Source organism: Thamnophis elegans, chromosome 11, assembly GCF_009769535.1.
Source record: "Thamnophis elegans isolate rThaEle1 chromosome 11, rThaEle1.pri, whole genome shotgun sequence".
Lineage (NCBI taxonomy): Eukaryota > Metazoa > Chordata > Lepidosauria > Squamata > Colubridae > Thamnophis > Thamnophis elegans.
This window is the reverse complement of record NC_045551.1, coordinates 59,068,067-59,082,908: the sequence shown is the minus strand read 5'-3', so window position 1 is coordinate 59,082,908 and position 14,842 is coordinate 59,068,067. Positions and strand designations below refer to the sequence as shown.

Here is a 14,842-nt window from a genome sequence, read left to right as displayed (position 1 = left end):
TCATTCTTGGGGTGGGGGTGGGGGTTGGTTTTCCCACAAAATGTACTCCTGTCAAATGAGGTCCCTAGAAGAGCTGAACTATTTCAACTTGCATTTTCTAACTCTGGGACTGCAAAGAGCGAAGGAGAAATTATACTTCTTATTAACCACTTTATTTTAGGATTTATTCTGGTTTTGTCCTGACTCATCATTCAAAATTATTTATAAAGATCACATCCAGCTCTCAATCTGCCTTTCCTGTATCTGACTCCAAACTGACAGAGGCCTGGAGCTTCCCTCTGCAGTTATCCACAATGAATTTCTATATATTTTTATAGCTGTGTAAACCCACCTTCCACTTCAGAGTAAACCTCAATTACTTATATGGCTCTCAGAACGAATGTTTGAGCATTTGCTTTCTTACTGAAAAAGGCATAATAAAAGGCCGAACACTGTTCTAAACTCAAGATTAAAAATGTATGGAGAGAATAACGGTTATGGCATGAGTCACATTCACACTTCAATGGAATGGGAAGCTTGGAGGCTGATCTGAAATGCCAGATCCATCATCTTCATGCTGGCATGGCAAATACGAAGACCCAATAGTACTTTTCTTTTTCTGTAGACTATGGGTGGAGTCATAGACTCTTATTCATTATACTTAGATGATATTCTGAGAATATCTGGCCTCCTCATCAGATTGGATAGCGTAGGTATTTTCCAAGACTCTTCAATGCAATCTAGTGGGATCTAGGAAGAATACTTTTGGCAAACTGGCAAGCCCCCAACTCTTTTTGTCTCGAAGGCTAAATAAAATCCCTTGCCTGCTGGAAAACCAGAGGCTGTGTCCCACTTGCACCTACCCTAGGAATGAGTATTTTTCAGCCTTGCCCCTGTAATGTAACCTTAACTTTTTCTCCCCAACCATTAGGTGAACAGGCTGAGGCCATCCTTTATTTATTTATTTAGTGCTTCTGTCTTTATGTTGACATCTTCCAAGGGCAGAATCCAAGGCTCGTGAAATCTGTATGGTTTTGTCAACAGTTTCCTTGGCAGGCAGGCAGATATTGGGAACTGAGGCATTAGAGGAAGGTAGGTGATGAGCAAGGCTTTTTGAGAGAGACCAAGTCAAGGATAAATGGAAAGATTTCAGTTCAGCAATGGTGAAAGTCTGAGAAATGAGGAATGAAAAGGGTGTCCAGACAAGTCATTGGGATAAGATTAAGGATAAAGATGGTGGAAATAATCCATGCTCTAGAACAGAGGTCTCCAACTTTGGCAACTGTATGACTTGTGTACTTCAACTCCCAGAATGCCTCAATCAACTATGCTGGCTGAGGAATTGTGGAAGTTGAAGTCCACAAGTCATAAAATTGGCAAAGTTGGAGATCCATGTTCTAGATCATAGATTATTTCCACCATCTGTTTTCTCGATCTTATCCCACCACCTTGCCCGGAAATCCTTTTCCATGTTTCTTAGACTTTCATCACTGCTGAACTGAAATCTTTCTACCCATCCTTGACAGAGCCTCTGCTCTAGAACAATTTATCTCAATCTTGACATCTTGAAGATGTGTGAACATCAGCTCCCAGAATCCCCCAGCCCAGCAGAATTTTAGGAGTTGAAGTCCACATGCCTTCAAGATGCTAAGTTAGGTAACACCACTCTAGAACCCATACAGACAGCGCATAAGAAAACATGCTTCCAAATATATAAATTCACCTTGCATTTTCTAAATCTGAAATGATGGGAAACCTGTCTCAAGTTATTCTTAAAGTTGCTAATAAAAACATGGAAATTATCAGTGGCATACCACAGGGGGGAAATAACTCTTTCTCGTGAAATAGTGTTTACAGTGGAAATTCCTTACTTTTTAAAATGACACCTGTGTAGAGGCTGACTTAGTAACTCAGCAGGTAATTAGGCAGATGGTATATAAGAAGCCTGCCTTTATTTTTTCTTAAATTATAACCTTATTCATTCAAGAATTCATTTACAGTCTTATTTCTAAGAATTTTTTCTTGGAAACAAATTAAAGGAAACGGTTATAATGGCTGAGATAGCACTATAAATAACGTCACAGAGATAGTATAGTTGCATTGATTTAAAGAAATGCATAGTATTCAACATGGAAAAAAATTACTTGGGGAAACAATGATAAGTACAATGAAAGTATATTATCAAACAAAAAGGTAGCAATAAAAAGGAAATTTTGGCTCAGGTATGAAAAACAGTCAGACGTCAACTCAAAATGATCGTTCATATTGATTTACAGCCATTCTAAACAATAAATGGAAATAATGATCCTGTTTGCTAATGTGTATCAGTGTTTTCTCTTTTCCTACTCTGTAATAAAAAGCCAATTTTCATTGGCCTGATTATGGTTTCCAAATTGTTCCAAATATATATCCCTCAGTAATAGCTCGCTAATATGATATAGTTATAGGCATGGGATGATATGCCTTTAATTACATACCAAATGGTTTGCAATAATAAAACTGTATTTTTTTTTCAGAGATTTATGTTTGCATACCTGATTTTTGGAAATTTCAGTCTTTGAAAACCACAAAGCTAAATTATATCATAAAAGCTACTGTGATGTTTGGGAAATCTTTTAAATGATCATCATTCCCTTTCACAAATTTTCTTCCAAACCATCAATGAAATCAAATGAAACCAAAGCAACTGGATGGAAGGATTATTATTTCAATTCCCTGATCGAATATTGTAAACAATCCTACTCAACTGATCTACTTTGTCTTTTATTATGAACTTCTGTGCTAGAATTGGAAAGCAAGTTGCACAACAAAAATGGGTATGTCCCATAAGCTCTCATTGGACTGATCCACCTTCAGAGGTTCAGAATTATTCAAAATTAACCTGCAATTACTGGCATTAGGTGAACATTTCTACCTTCAGACATAATGTTTGTTAATTTCAAATCATCCCTTTTATCTGAACAGCTATGAATGAATTTACTCTCCACCCCCAGCAAAGATTGAAAAGAGAAAATTTGAAAGATGGCTGATGATAGATAGATAGATAGATAGATAGATAGATAGATAGATAGATAGATAGATAGATAGATAGATAGAGATGGGTGGGTGGGTGGGTGGGTTAATGGATGGATGGATGGATGGATGGACGGATGGATGGATAGGATGGACGGATGAACAGACAAATATAATGATAGATGGATGGATGGATGGATGGATGGATGGATGGATGGATGGATAGATAGATAATGATAGATGATCGATAGATGGATAGATAGATAGATAGATAGATAGATAGATAGATAGATAGATAGATAGATAGATAGATAGATTAGATAGATAGATAGATAGAAAGGTAGGTAGGTAGGTAGGTAGGTAGGTAGGTAGGTAGGTAGGTAGGTAGGTAGATAGATAGATAGATAGATAGATAGATAGATAGACAGACAGACAGACAGACAGACAGACAGACAGACAGACAGACAGACAGACAGATGGTGGATGGATGGATGGATGGATGGATGGATGGATAGATAGATAGATAGATAGATAGATAGATAGATAGATAGATAGATGCTATCTAGAGACTGAAAACCTCAGTCTCAAGCCAGACCTTTTGACCCAAGGACCACCCACAGCTGTGTGAAAAACATTTTCTTGGTGCATCATCCCTTGCCACTTCAAATGGACCTACGACAAGCACCATTCTAGTTCACATTCCTCTTCCCCTTTGCTTTCTCCACCAGGAAATGAGAAATGAGTCCTCATCCTTCCTGATGCTAAGAATTTTGTCCAGCCATCCATGCATCCATGCATGCATCCAGGCAGCCAGGCATCCATCCATGCATCCATCCACCTTGTATGTCGCCCAACTCACAAACAGATTCTGAAAGGTTCATATAGCTTTTTTTTTCTTTACACATTGGACACAGTTGGGGAGCATGTTCCAGAATAGGGGGGGGGGGAAATCACCTTTTCTCCATAGAGAAAATCACCTTTTCTCCATAGCTGACGCTTGGCAAAAGAGATGTTCCTGCAGAGCAGGGGTGCTTAAATCTAGCTCATGGGTCCAGCTTGGAAACAGCGTCTGGCAGCCAAAATGGAGTGCCACGAGGATGTGCATAGCCATTACAAAACTGGATGGCCTCCTTCAGCACTCTGCCAGCATGGTGCTACAAGAGGCAATCCAGGCCAAAAACAGGATGCAGTGGAAATGTGCAAGTCCCCCCTTATGCCCCATTTTGGCAGGGTACTGCAGGAGATATCTGTCCCATCTCCCCAGCACCACTGGCTGGCCCACAGAGGAGAACTACAATGCTGATCCGGCCCTCGAAGCAATCCAGTTTGGCACCCCTGCTACAAAGATATGCCAGATGAAATGGGGCATGGAATGCGCCCCAGTCCAAATCCTTTATCCAGGCTCCAAAGCTAGTGCCATACAAACTAAAAGACACTTCTGAACAATCCTGGGAAGAGGTGGTACTCAGCCAGTTCTAACATGTTCTGGAGAATCAGTAGCAGAAATTTTGAGTAGTTCAGAGAACCGGCAAAGAGGCTGGCCATGCCCCTGCTGCTTCCCAGCCTCCCAGCTGATCTTCTTTTGTTATCCTGAACAAGAGAACAGAGCTGGAAAGCAGGTTAGTGGGGTGAGGAGAGAATGGAGATTTTGAATAACCTTCCCCTGCCACGTCCACCAAGCCATGCCCACCAAGCCATGCCCACCAAGCCACGCCTACAGAACCAGTAGTAAAAAAAAATTGAATCCCACCACTGATCCAGGGGAATCAGACATATAGGCCAAAAGATTGGGTCCAAACCTTAATTCCTTGTTCCAAAAGGTAGTTTGAAAACATTACTTTGAACCAGCAATTTTCCTTTTCTTTCAGGTGTTGCCCATTTCTATTGTTTATGTAGCTCAGATCCTAGGAAATGAACCGAGCTCATTGATAAACACCATGAAAGCTTATTTCAAGTAGATTAAACATTATGTTCTTTCCGCAGCTGAAAACATTACAAAATTTGAAAATAGTTTCTGTCAGGCTAATTCCCATCTAATGACATTCCTGTCATAGACTGGATATATGGCTATGCTGAAATATTTATCGTAATGTACTTTATTTATAAAATAAATAAGGATTAGACACCCATACAAAAGAGTAATTGTGCTTGCTTTTATTTACAAATTCTATTTTAGATTCACCGACAAGGAAAAGGATGAAGAAGCAGTAATTATATTATATCCAAGGACTGAAGTAAACCCAAGAAAGATTGTAAAAGTTCTCTCTTCAGTACCAATAAAAGGTAAAGGTTTCCCTTGCACGTATGTGCTAGTTGTTCCTGACTCTAGGGGGCAGTGCTCATCTCCGTTTCAAAGCCAAAGAGCCAGTGCTGTCCGAATATGTCTCTGTGGTCATGTGGCCATCATGACTAGATGCTGAAGGTGCATGCAATGCTGTTACCTTCTCACCAAAGGTGGTCCTTATTTTTCTATCTGTATTTTTACATGCTTTCAAACTGCTAGGTTGGCAGAATCTGGGACAAGTAACAGGAGCTCACTCTGTTACGTGGCACTACAGATTTGAGAAGCAACTTAGAACTAAGAACTAACTTCCTTAACTCCAGAGTGTTAATGTCATTGCCTAGAAGATCATTGGTTGCCCTCTCCCCTCTTTGGAAGAGCTTTATAGCTTCCACTGCCTTAAGAAATTTCAAAACATTCTTAAAGATCCATCTCATCCTGGGCACCATTTTTTTTGAACTATTACCATCTGGCAGACGGTACAGGATAATTAAAAACAAGGACAAATAGGCTGAAAAACAGCTTCTGTCCCAGGGCAGTAACTATATTGAATTCTACTATTTAGTGCAATATTAATGTAATATCAGCGGTTTTCAATTCAATTGCATAGATTGTGAAGGATGTGTGTTTGTGTTTTATTTTTATAGTTATGATGTACCCTGAAGATGGCATTTAATTTAGTTGTATGAGATGCAAAGACAATAAAGTAAACTAACTAACAGTGAGAACAATTAGCCAGTAGAATGGCTTTCCTTTGGAAGTTGTGGGAGTTTTTAACAAGAGATTGGACAACCATTTGTTTGAAACAGTATAGTGTTCCCTGCTTAAGCAAGGGGTTGGACAAGGTCCCATTGAACTCTCTTATTCTGTTAAGTTGTGGCTAGATGGTGATGGAGAAAAGCTATCTATGGGATCTCTAACAGCTGATTTGATGTGATTTGATGTCACATAACAGCCGGTAAGATCCCACAGGGTGGGCCTCCTTCAGATGCCGTCAGCCAGACAATGTCGGCTGGCGGCTCCCCGGAGGAGAGCCTTCTCTGTGGCTGCTCTGACCCTTTGGAAAGATCTACCCCCAGAAATCCGAACCTCACCCACTCTCATGGCCTTCAGAAAAGCTGTCAAGACCTGGCTATTCCAGCAGGCCTGGGGCTGTTGACCTCATTGTTGAAGTCCAGCCCCGACTGAAATGAATGTATCTGTGTTGTTTTTAACTTGTCTATTTTATTTTTATTTTCTTTTTTTTTTTTTCCCTCTCTGTAAGCCGCCCGGAGTCCTCCAGGATTGGGCGGCCTATAAATAAAATTAAACTTGAAACTTGAATTAATCAGAAGAAGAGAAGACTCACTGGAGAAAAGCCTGATGCTGGGAAAGATTGAGGGCAAGAGAAGAAGGGGAGAAGAGAGAATGAAGTGGCTGGATGTAGTCACTGAAGCAGTCGGTGTGAGTATAGATGAACTCCAGAGGATGGTAGAGGACAGGAAGGCCTGGAAGTACATTGTCCATGGGATTGCGATGGGTTGGACACAACTTCACAACTAACAACAACAAATTAATAAATCAAGATACTGATTGGTTAAGGCAACCCTTTAAGAATCTCTCTCACCCCTCCCCACTTTAAAAAGGCAAACACGAAGTACATGTTATATATAGCAAAGCAACAGCTTGAAGCATTTTTATTTAGAGAAAAAACTTTGGCTTCATAAATCTTATCTTGGGGTGCATGTTGACCATGGAATAGTCTTCCTGTTAAGGGGGCATTTTATAACTTGCCATGGCCAAACCTTCTTGCCAAACAGGTTTTTTTTTAAGACTTTCCACCACATTTCTCAAAACTGCAAATGTATCCCCAGATGGTCCTTCCTTCTAGGATAAGTCAGAAAAAAAGAAATATGTGAATTCTAGGGAAGCGGAGAAGGAAAAAATATATCTTTCCTATTTTTTTATTGTAATATAACAGGAGAAAAGGAACATTTTATTCTTTGTTTATAACTAAAAATTATAACTAGTGTTATTAAAGCTTATTGTGTACACTGAATGGGAGATTTGGGTTTGGCAAAAACAATTATCTTAAGAAGATGTAAATAAAAGAAGGTTTAGAGTTGTTCCATAGGCTGTTAAATTGAGATCTGTTTTGAGATGGTGGAAGATAACATTAATCAATAATAACAGAGCATTATTGAATTTTAACGGCACGGACATTGCATAGTGTTCCATTGGATGTAAGTGCATGTAATGTTTGAACATAACTTAGTTGATATTTGTATACTTAAACCAGCACACAATGCCCCAGGTACTGGTGGAAGCAAAGGGGATTTCTATCCATTCAATGCAAGCTGTTTTCAAGGTTTATAGTAGTTGAGACACATTTTAAGTTGTAAGAAAATGCAAGTGATTCCTAGTGTATAATGTAGTTGTAGCACAGGATAAGGTGGATTCCATTTTCTTCCCCTTGCTTCAGTGTCGTTATTGATACAACCACAGAGAGAGACCTAAACACACACACACACACACACACACACACACACCTCTTTGCTCTATCAAAAGACCAAAGAACTTGGGTCTTCTGGAAACATTTCTAAGCAAAGAGATAAGCAGTCATATGAAGCCAGGGACAGAAAACTCTTGAAACAGAATTGGCGCCAGTACTAAAACGTGACACAATGGGATCCTTTGAATCTTGCAACCCTGATGGTATTCCACCTCAAACAGATCTGGTTGTGTTTGAAGGAACGCAAACATCCACAGTTGTTCAGCCAGAAACAGCAAGGAAGAAAAAATGTGCAAAACCACAAGTGTCTCTTGTCTGTTGTCTCACGTCGAGAACTTTAAAAAGAGTCTACCAAACATAGCGGGCATGTTCTTGAAGACATTTTCGAGAAGGGAATGAAATAGAACTGAATCGCCCTGAGGTTTCCCTTTGCTTTCAAGCCTCTTACTGACCCCAGGAATGCCTGAAGCAAACTTACAACACACAATCCTGCATGTTTACTTGAAAGAATGGTTTCCTGGTAAACCTTTCTTTTCCTATCCAGATATCCTTTTTCAGAAGGTGAAAGAGACTCATAGATTTATGCCAGTGATGTCAAGATATGCGAGCCTTTGGGCCATTCTAGCCTACTGATCTTGCAAAAGAATATAGAATAGAACCACAGCATTGGAAGGGACCTTGGAGGTCTTCTACTCCAACCCCCTGCTTAGGCAGGAGATTTCTACTTACAGATCGTTCTAGCTTGTGTCTCTCCTTGACTAGTTTCCACCCATTGCTTCCTGTCCTGTCTTCAGGGACTTTGGAGAATAGCTTGACTCCCTCTTCTTTGGGGCAGCCCCTGAGATATTGGAACACTGCTATCATATCTCCCCTTGTCCTTCTTTTCATCAAACTAGTTAAAACCAATTCCAGCAACCATTTTTTATATGTTTTAGCCTCCAGTCCCCTAGTATCTTTGTTTAGGGAACTGGAGGCTAAAACATATGAAGAACAGTTGCAGGAACTGGGTATGTTTAGTTTAATGGAAAGAAGGACTAGGGGAGACATGACAGCAGTCTTCCAATATCTCAGGGGCTGAGATATAAAGTCACTTTCTATTATATTTTTAATGAAAAATCTGTTTTTTTTAAATGCAACTGGACAAACCCATCCTAGAAGATTTAAACTTCATGACCGTTATTCTATAGAATCACCAACATGCTTATGAATGCTTGGAGGCTCCCCCAATTTGAAATAATGAATACCTCAAAAACCTTTCAATAAAAGAAGTCAAATGGTATTTTTTTTTTAAAAAAAAAAAATCAGCTTCACGGCTTCCCTGTCTTGAAATGGATTCGTGTATCATTATATGCATGAACAAATTGCTCAAAGAAAACTCTTTGCTTGCCTGGCTTGGCAAAGGAGCTGATCCCCCCCCCCCCGACTTTCATGGGGCTATTCTACTCGGCTCAACGAAATAAGCTATCTTTTTTTTTTCTGTTTTCCGAATGGAGCAGCTGATCAAACCGGAACAGCTCACGTAATAGATAGGATCATTTATACAGTTTTAATTTTTTTAAAAAAAGAAATCTCACTGTCTACTTTTCATGGTCCTTTTCCAATAAGCAAGGAATGAGTTAATCTCCCAAACATGTTCTTTCCTTAGCCTATTCTGCATAAGCAAACAGCATCTGGAGAGTTAAGCCACAAGTTACAAGCTCTGTGCACCTATTAGAGGAAATGCATTGTAGTCATAAATTTGGTACGGAAACCTGGAGGACTGGGTTATAATAGTGAAAATAAGGTAAAGGTAAAGGTAAAGGTTCCTCTTGCACGTATGTCCTAGTCGTTCCCGACTCTAGGGAGCGGTGCTCATCTCCATTTCAAAGCCGAAGAACTAGCGCTTGCTTTTATTTACAAATTCTATTTTAGATACACCGACAAGGACAATGATGCAGTAATTATGTTTTATTCAAGGACTGAACTAAACCCAAGAAAGATTTTAAAAGTTCTCTCTTCAGTACCTATAAAAGGTAAAGGTTTCCCTTACACGTATGTGCTAGTTGTTCCCGACTCAAGGGGGCGGTGCTCATCTCCGTTTCAAAGTCAAAAAGCCAGCGCTGTCCAAAGACATCTCTGTGGTCATGTGGCCGGCACGACTAAATGCTGAAGGCGCATGGAACACTGTTACCTTCCCACCAAAGGTGGATCCTATTTTTCTACTTGCATTTTTTACATACTTTCGAACTGCTAGGTTGGCAGAAGCTGGGACAAGGAATGGGAGCTCACTCTGTTATGTGATGCTAGGGATTCAAATCACTGAATTGCCAATCTTTCTGAGTGACAAGCTCAGTGTCTTAGCCACTGAGCCATCGCGTCCCTAATAGGAAAAATGAGTAACCCATAAATGACCTAAATTTATTAGCCTAGTTTCCATTAAAATGAAGCACATGAAAGTTGAAGGAAAATTTTCCATAACTTTGTCCCACTACTGTGCTGCTTTGATTACCTTTTTTCTCTCCCTCTTTCCATTTATATTAAATTCTGTTTGTTGGTTTTAAAATATTCATTAAGTTTCTTCGAAATGATTATGTACTCTGTTTCTTTGAAATGCGTGTGCTCTGTGTGAAGAAAGACAGATGAAGTGACACAGATTTTTTTTCTCTTTGTATTCATTTGGGACAGTGTGATAAAAGTTATAAAAAACATTAATCAGTTTTCAGTGATTTGAGCATCACCGAATTTCAGGGGAACCTTATCACTTGAATGTTATGGGAAACATGATACATTCTAAAGTCATTTAAAAGTAGTTACATTTCAAATTATTATAAACTTCACTAGGAAATTTAGAAAATATGCTTCAACACTCTCCAAAGCTTAATATTGGATAGGAAGGAAGGAAGGAAGGAAGGAAGAAAAAAGGAAAAAGGAAGGAAGAAAGAAGGAAGGAAGGAAGGAAGGAAGGAAAAGAAGGAAGGAAAAAGAAAGAAGGAAGGAAGAAAAAGAAGGAAGGAAGGAAAAAGAAGGAAGGAAGGAAGGAAGGAAGGAAGGAAGGGAAAGAAGGAAGGAAGAGAGGGAGAAAGAGAAAGAAAGAGTAGGAAAGAAGGAAGGGAGAGAAAGAAAGAAAGAAGAAAAGAAGTAAAAAGAAGGAAGAAAGGAAAAAGAAGGAAGGAAGGAAGGAAGGAAGGAAAAGAAGGGAAGAAGGAAGGAAAAGAAGGGAAGAAGGAAGGAAGGGACCCTTTGAGCCCTGTGGCTATAGACATAATGGTGAAACAAATTCAATGCATCGGAAATGTCATAATTCTAAATAAAATATTTCAGGCTATCAAAGCTCATTTAAACACCTGAATAAACCCCCCTGACAACTGAGTCAGGGTTTGGTTAGCTATTTGACAAGTGCTAGAAACATTTCAGCTAAAAAGTGCATACATCAGCAAATCCTAATGGCATGGCTTACAATTCCTTTATTCCTAGCAACATAAAATATTGTTCCCGCTATGCTTGGCTTGTTTTCCTTTTGATATTAGATCTCGTCAAGAATCTTTAAGTCTCCTGACTTTTAACAGATGAGATGGCATGTCAATATTCACTGAAGCAAACAGGTTTCAATATGCTTAATTTTGATCGAATCAACTGGTTGGAATCTGGCAAACAGAAGTGCTTTTTAACTTTAATCTGAAATTCAAGCCATCCCACGAGTAGAATGAATGGAAGAGCATTAAAATAAATAGTGAAAAAAGAAATAAGATTTTCAACTCTGTTAAGTGTTATCAGGAAAAAAGGGGGAAATATTCTTTTTGAAAATAATGTTTCAAACTAAAAAAAAATGTTACTAGTCCAAATGGAAACTTTTGAGGCAAATATATATGAAACTCTATACCAGCATATTTATTCATAAGCTGTTAATGGAACTTTAACTCCAACCTTTTGGGAATAAATAATTTGTATTAAACTGTACTGGAACTAATAGCCCAAGTGGGGCTATTCAAATCTGTAACCTTGGTTGTTTTTTTTTTCCCCTTCTGTTTTAAATGACCTTCATTTTGTTTTATCTTACTTCTAAATCCATTTGGGTAAATCAATCCATCAATAAAATTGGATGCAGAAATAATGGGCTTTCCCCCGCATAATTCTTATAAAACAAACAACTTTGCCTAGTTTCCCTATCACACACTTTTAAATCAGTAACTTTGGACTACTAATAGGGAATTTTCCATTTTGTATAAATATCTTGAGCGCAAAGATGTATGAATGTCCCTGCAAAATAACAGTCCAACTTATATAAAAGTTTTGCTTATTTTAGTTCTTTAAATTTAGAGTAGGAGCCTAGATGAGAGGATTATTAGTTTCAAAGTTGTAACTAATTAATAATATTATTGGGTTCTTTGTAAGAAAGCTTGGGAGACAGGATGTTAATAACTTTCTGGGGAAAAATAGTGTATAAACACAAACACAAAAATTAAGAATGCTCACTTGTTTTGATACATCAAATCTCTAAATAGTGTTGGTGGCAATTAAGGATAATTAAAGTATGTGCATAAAGATAATTAAAGTATGTGCTTAAGTAAGGAAAGCCACGTGTAATCTTATAATGTTGACTTTTTGGGACATGCAATCCTATGATTGGATGGGTTTACAACGCGATATTTACCCCTCTACACAAAAATCCAAGACTCACACTCAAGAAACAGGTTCCAGAAAAAAGAAGAGTATTGCATAAGTACTAACATACACTATTAAAGCAGAACTCTGTTGAGGATTTATTTTTAGACAGGGCACATCAACTTGTGATGAAAAAAGTTAGAGCATGGAGTGCTTTCTCACTAGAAGCCCAGTTCTCTTGCAACCTTAAGAACAGAGACAAATCTGTTGCCTCTAGAACTTCCAAAGAGAATTAAGACGTTGGTGAGCAATCGGATCTATTCTTCCCAAGCGAAGTTTGAGTTTTGAAATGTTGTAAACCTCGTGCCAGTGGGAAGGATTGAAACGGGACTTCACTGTCCCTTCGAGCGATTTAAAACACGGCTTCAGTTCTGCTTAACGGCTGCCTCTACCGATCAGTTTGGTGGTCAATCCGCTACGGAATAACCTAGAAAGTTGTTTTAAACCCGCGCGACAGCAACTGGACACACAACGTCGCTTAGCATCTGCTCAGGCAGCATGCTTGCAAAACCTAACTACACCACTGTACTCTTGGCGTGCGTGAACGAGTGGCTTCCCCCACCGGATCGGCGGGCGACCGTGCGATTCTTCTCCAGCGACAAAAAAGACTCCGAAGTTCGGACGCTGCCGAGACCTTCTTTGCGCAGTTGACTCCAAAGTCAACGACAAGGGAAGGAACCGGCAGGCAGGTGGAGGGGGCGCGCTTCTCAGCCGGTGCCAGAAAAACGACCGGCTTAACCCACGACACGGACCCCAAATCCGAGGGTCCCCGGTTTCCTAAAAGGCGACCCACTACCCATCTTCGCGCCTAGTACCGGGTCAAACTGTTCCCTACATTGGCCGATCTAACGGGGGTTTTCTCCCCATAACTGAGCAAAATAGGGCAAGAGAGGGCAGGACAAAGCAAGGCAGGGTGCCTGGCTGGGGAGCTGCGCGATGTTGGGCTTTCTTTGGCCGGCCAGGGGCGCTCCAGCGCGGCCGGGCAACCCTCGCTGGCTCGCTTGGGTGGCTTACCTGTGCGCGGCGCCTTCACCTGTTGCCCGGCCGCCTCCATCGGCGAAGGGCAGCGGCTCCCCCTTGACTTCGCGCAGCACCAGCGCCTTCTCCTCCGGGCGGGGGAACTCAGCGAAGTCGCCCCCGCTGCTTCCTCCTCCTCCACCACCTGGCCTTTCGTCCAGAGACTCGACGTAGAAGATGGTGCGAGGGGCCGGCGGGGGGCCTTGCGGCTCGGCCAGCCCATGGAGCCGGGTGGCCGGCAGCGACGTCCCGTTGAGGGGCAGGGAAGAGACGGCGCAGGGCGGCGGGCAGGCGGCGGCCGAAGACTGCGAGGGCGAGGCGGAGGAGGCTTTCTTCCAGAAGGCGCCTCCCCCTCCTCCTCCTCCGCTTCGCTCCTGGCTCTTCAGCAGCCGGCTCTGGCTCGGGCCCCAGTGCTCGAAGCTGCCGTCCGGTTGCAAACAGCCGCCCGCGGGCGCCGCCGGGTGACTGAACAGTTTCCAGCGGAGGCGCAAGATGTGCTTCACGTCAAAGTCCTTCCTGCTCGAGTTCGACATCCTGCAGCGGCGGAGGCGAGGCTGGCGTTGGCTTCTCCGGCAGCTGAGGCGAGGCGAGCCCGGAGGGGGGCAAGGCGGCTGGCAGGGCCTCCCAGCGCCGGAGAGTCCGCAGCGCCCGAGGCGCAGGAAGCAACCGGGCTGCCGCCGAGCGACTGAAAGGGGAAGGAAAGCAACCTACGCGAAGTAGTAGCCCCCTCCTCCTCCTCCTCCTCGCTCCCCCCCCCACCCAACCACCACCACTCGGCTGAGCAACGGCGGAGGCTGCACCTGGAGCGCCCCGTATTTTGCGCTCCGAAGGTGAGGAAGGAGGCGAGGAACCGCGCGTAAAGTTGCCGGGTTTTTAAGCGCAGGGTTAGTAGCCGGGGAAGACGGGAGGGGAGTGGGCGGGCGGGCGAGGGAGCGAGCGGGGGTCTTTCCTGAGCAAGGGGAGGGGGGTGCTAGAGCTCCCTGGCGCCCCCAACCGGACTGGCTTCTCCGGCGTTGGTCTGGAGCTTTGACTTTCTTTCCAGGCGCTGTCCAGCACCCTGCGAGCATCCCTGGAAGAGATTCTTAATGGGGGAAGGGGAGGCGCTTTTCCAGCAGCCTTTTTCAGCTTCATTAGGATCTCCACTGCCGGCCCCAATTTCCCCTCGTGTTTTCCCCCATCCCGGTTTCAAAGGAAGTCCGGGGAGACCCCACCCAAGTCGATCCCTCAAAGAACACCAACGCCTCCTTTTCCCGACCTGGGGGCTGAATCAAGATCTTGAAAACTCAGGTGGAGCCCGGGTTTATTTCTCGTCGTCTTCTTCTTCCCCCCTTCACCACAAGGACAGCACTTCGCCCAAGCAAACGCTGAACGAGCCTTTGATCTGGTCGACTCCAGCCAGCATTTTAGGCTGCCCGGAATTC

General features: G+C 42.2%; 1 protein-coding gene across 1 annotated transcript in view; it reads right to left on the bottom strand.

Annotated features, from left to right (window-relative positions):
* LOC116514896 (kelch-like protein 1) overlaps positions 1-13,954 on the bottom strand; it is a 141,886-nt gene extending 127,932 nt beyond the window's left edge. Inside the window, 1 exon segment of the mRNA XM_032226716.1 lies at positions 13,419-13,954. Coding sequence (XP_032082607.1) covers positions 13,419-13,954 — 536 coding nt within the window.
* Positions 13,955-14,842: the final 888 nt, after the last annotated feature.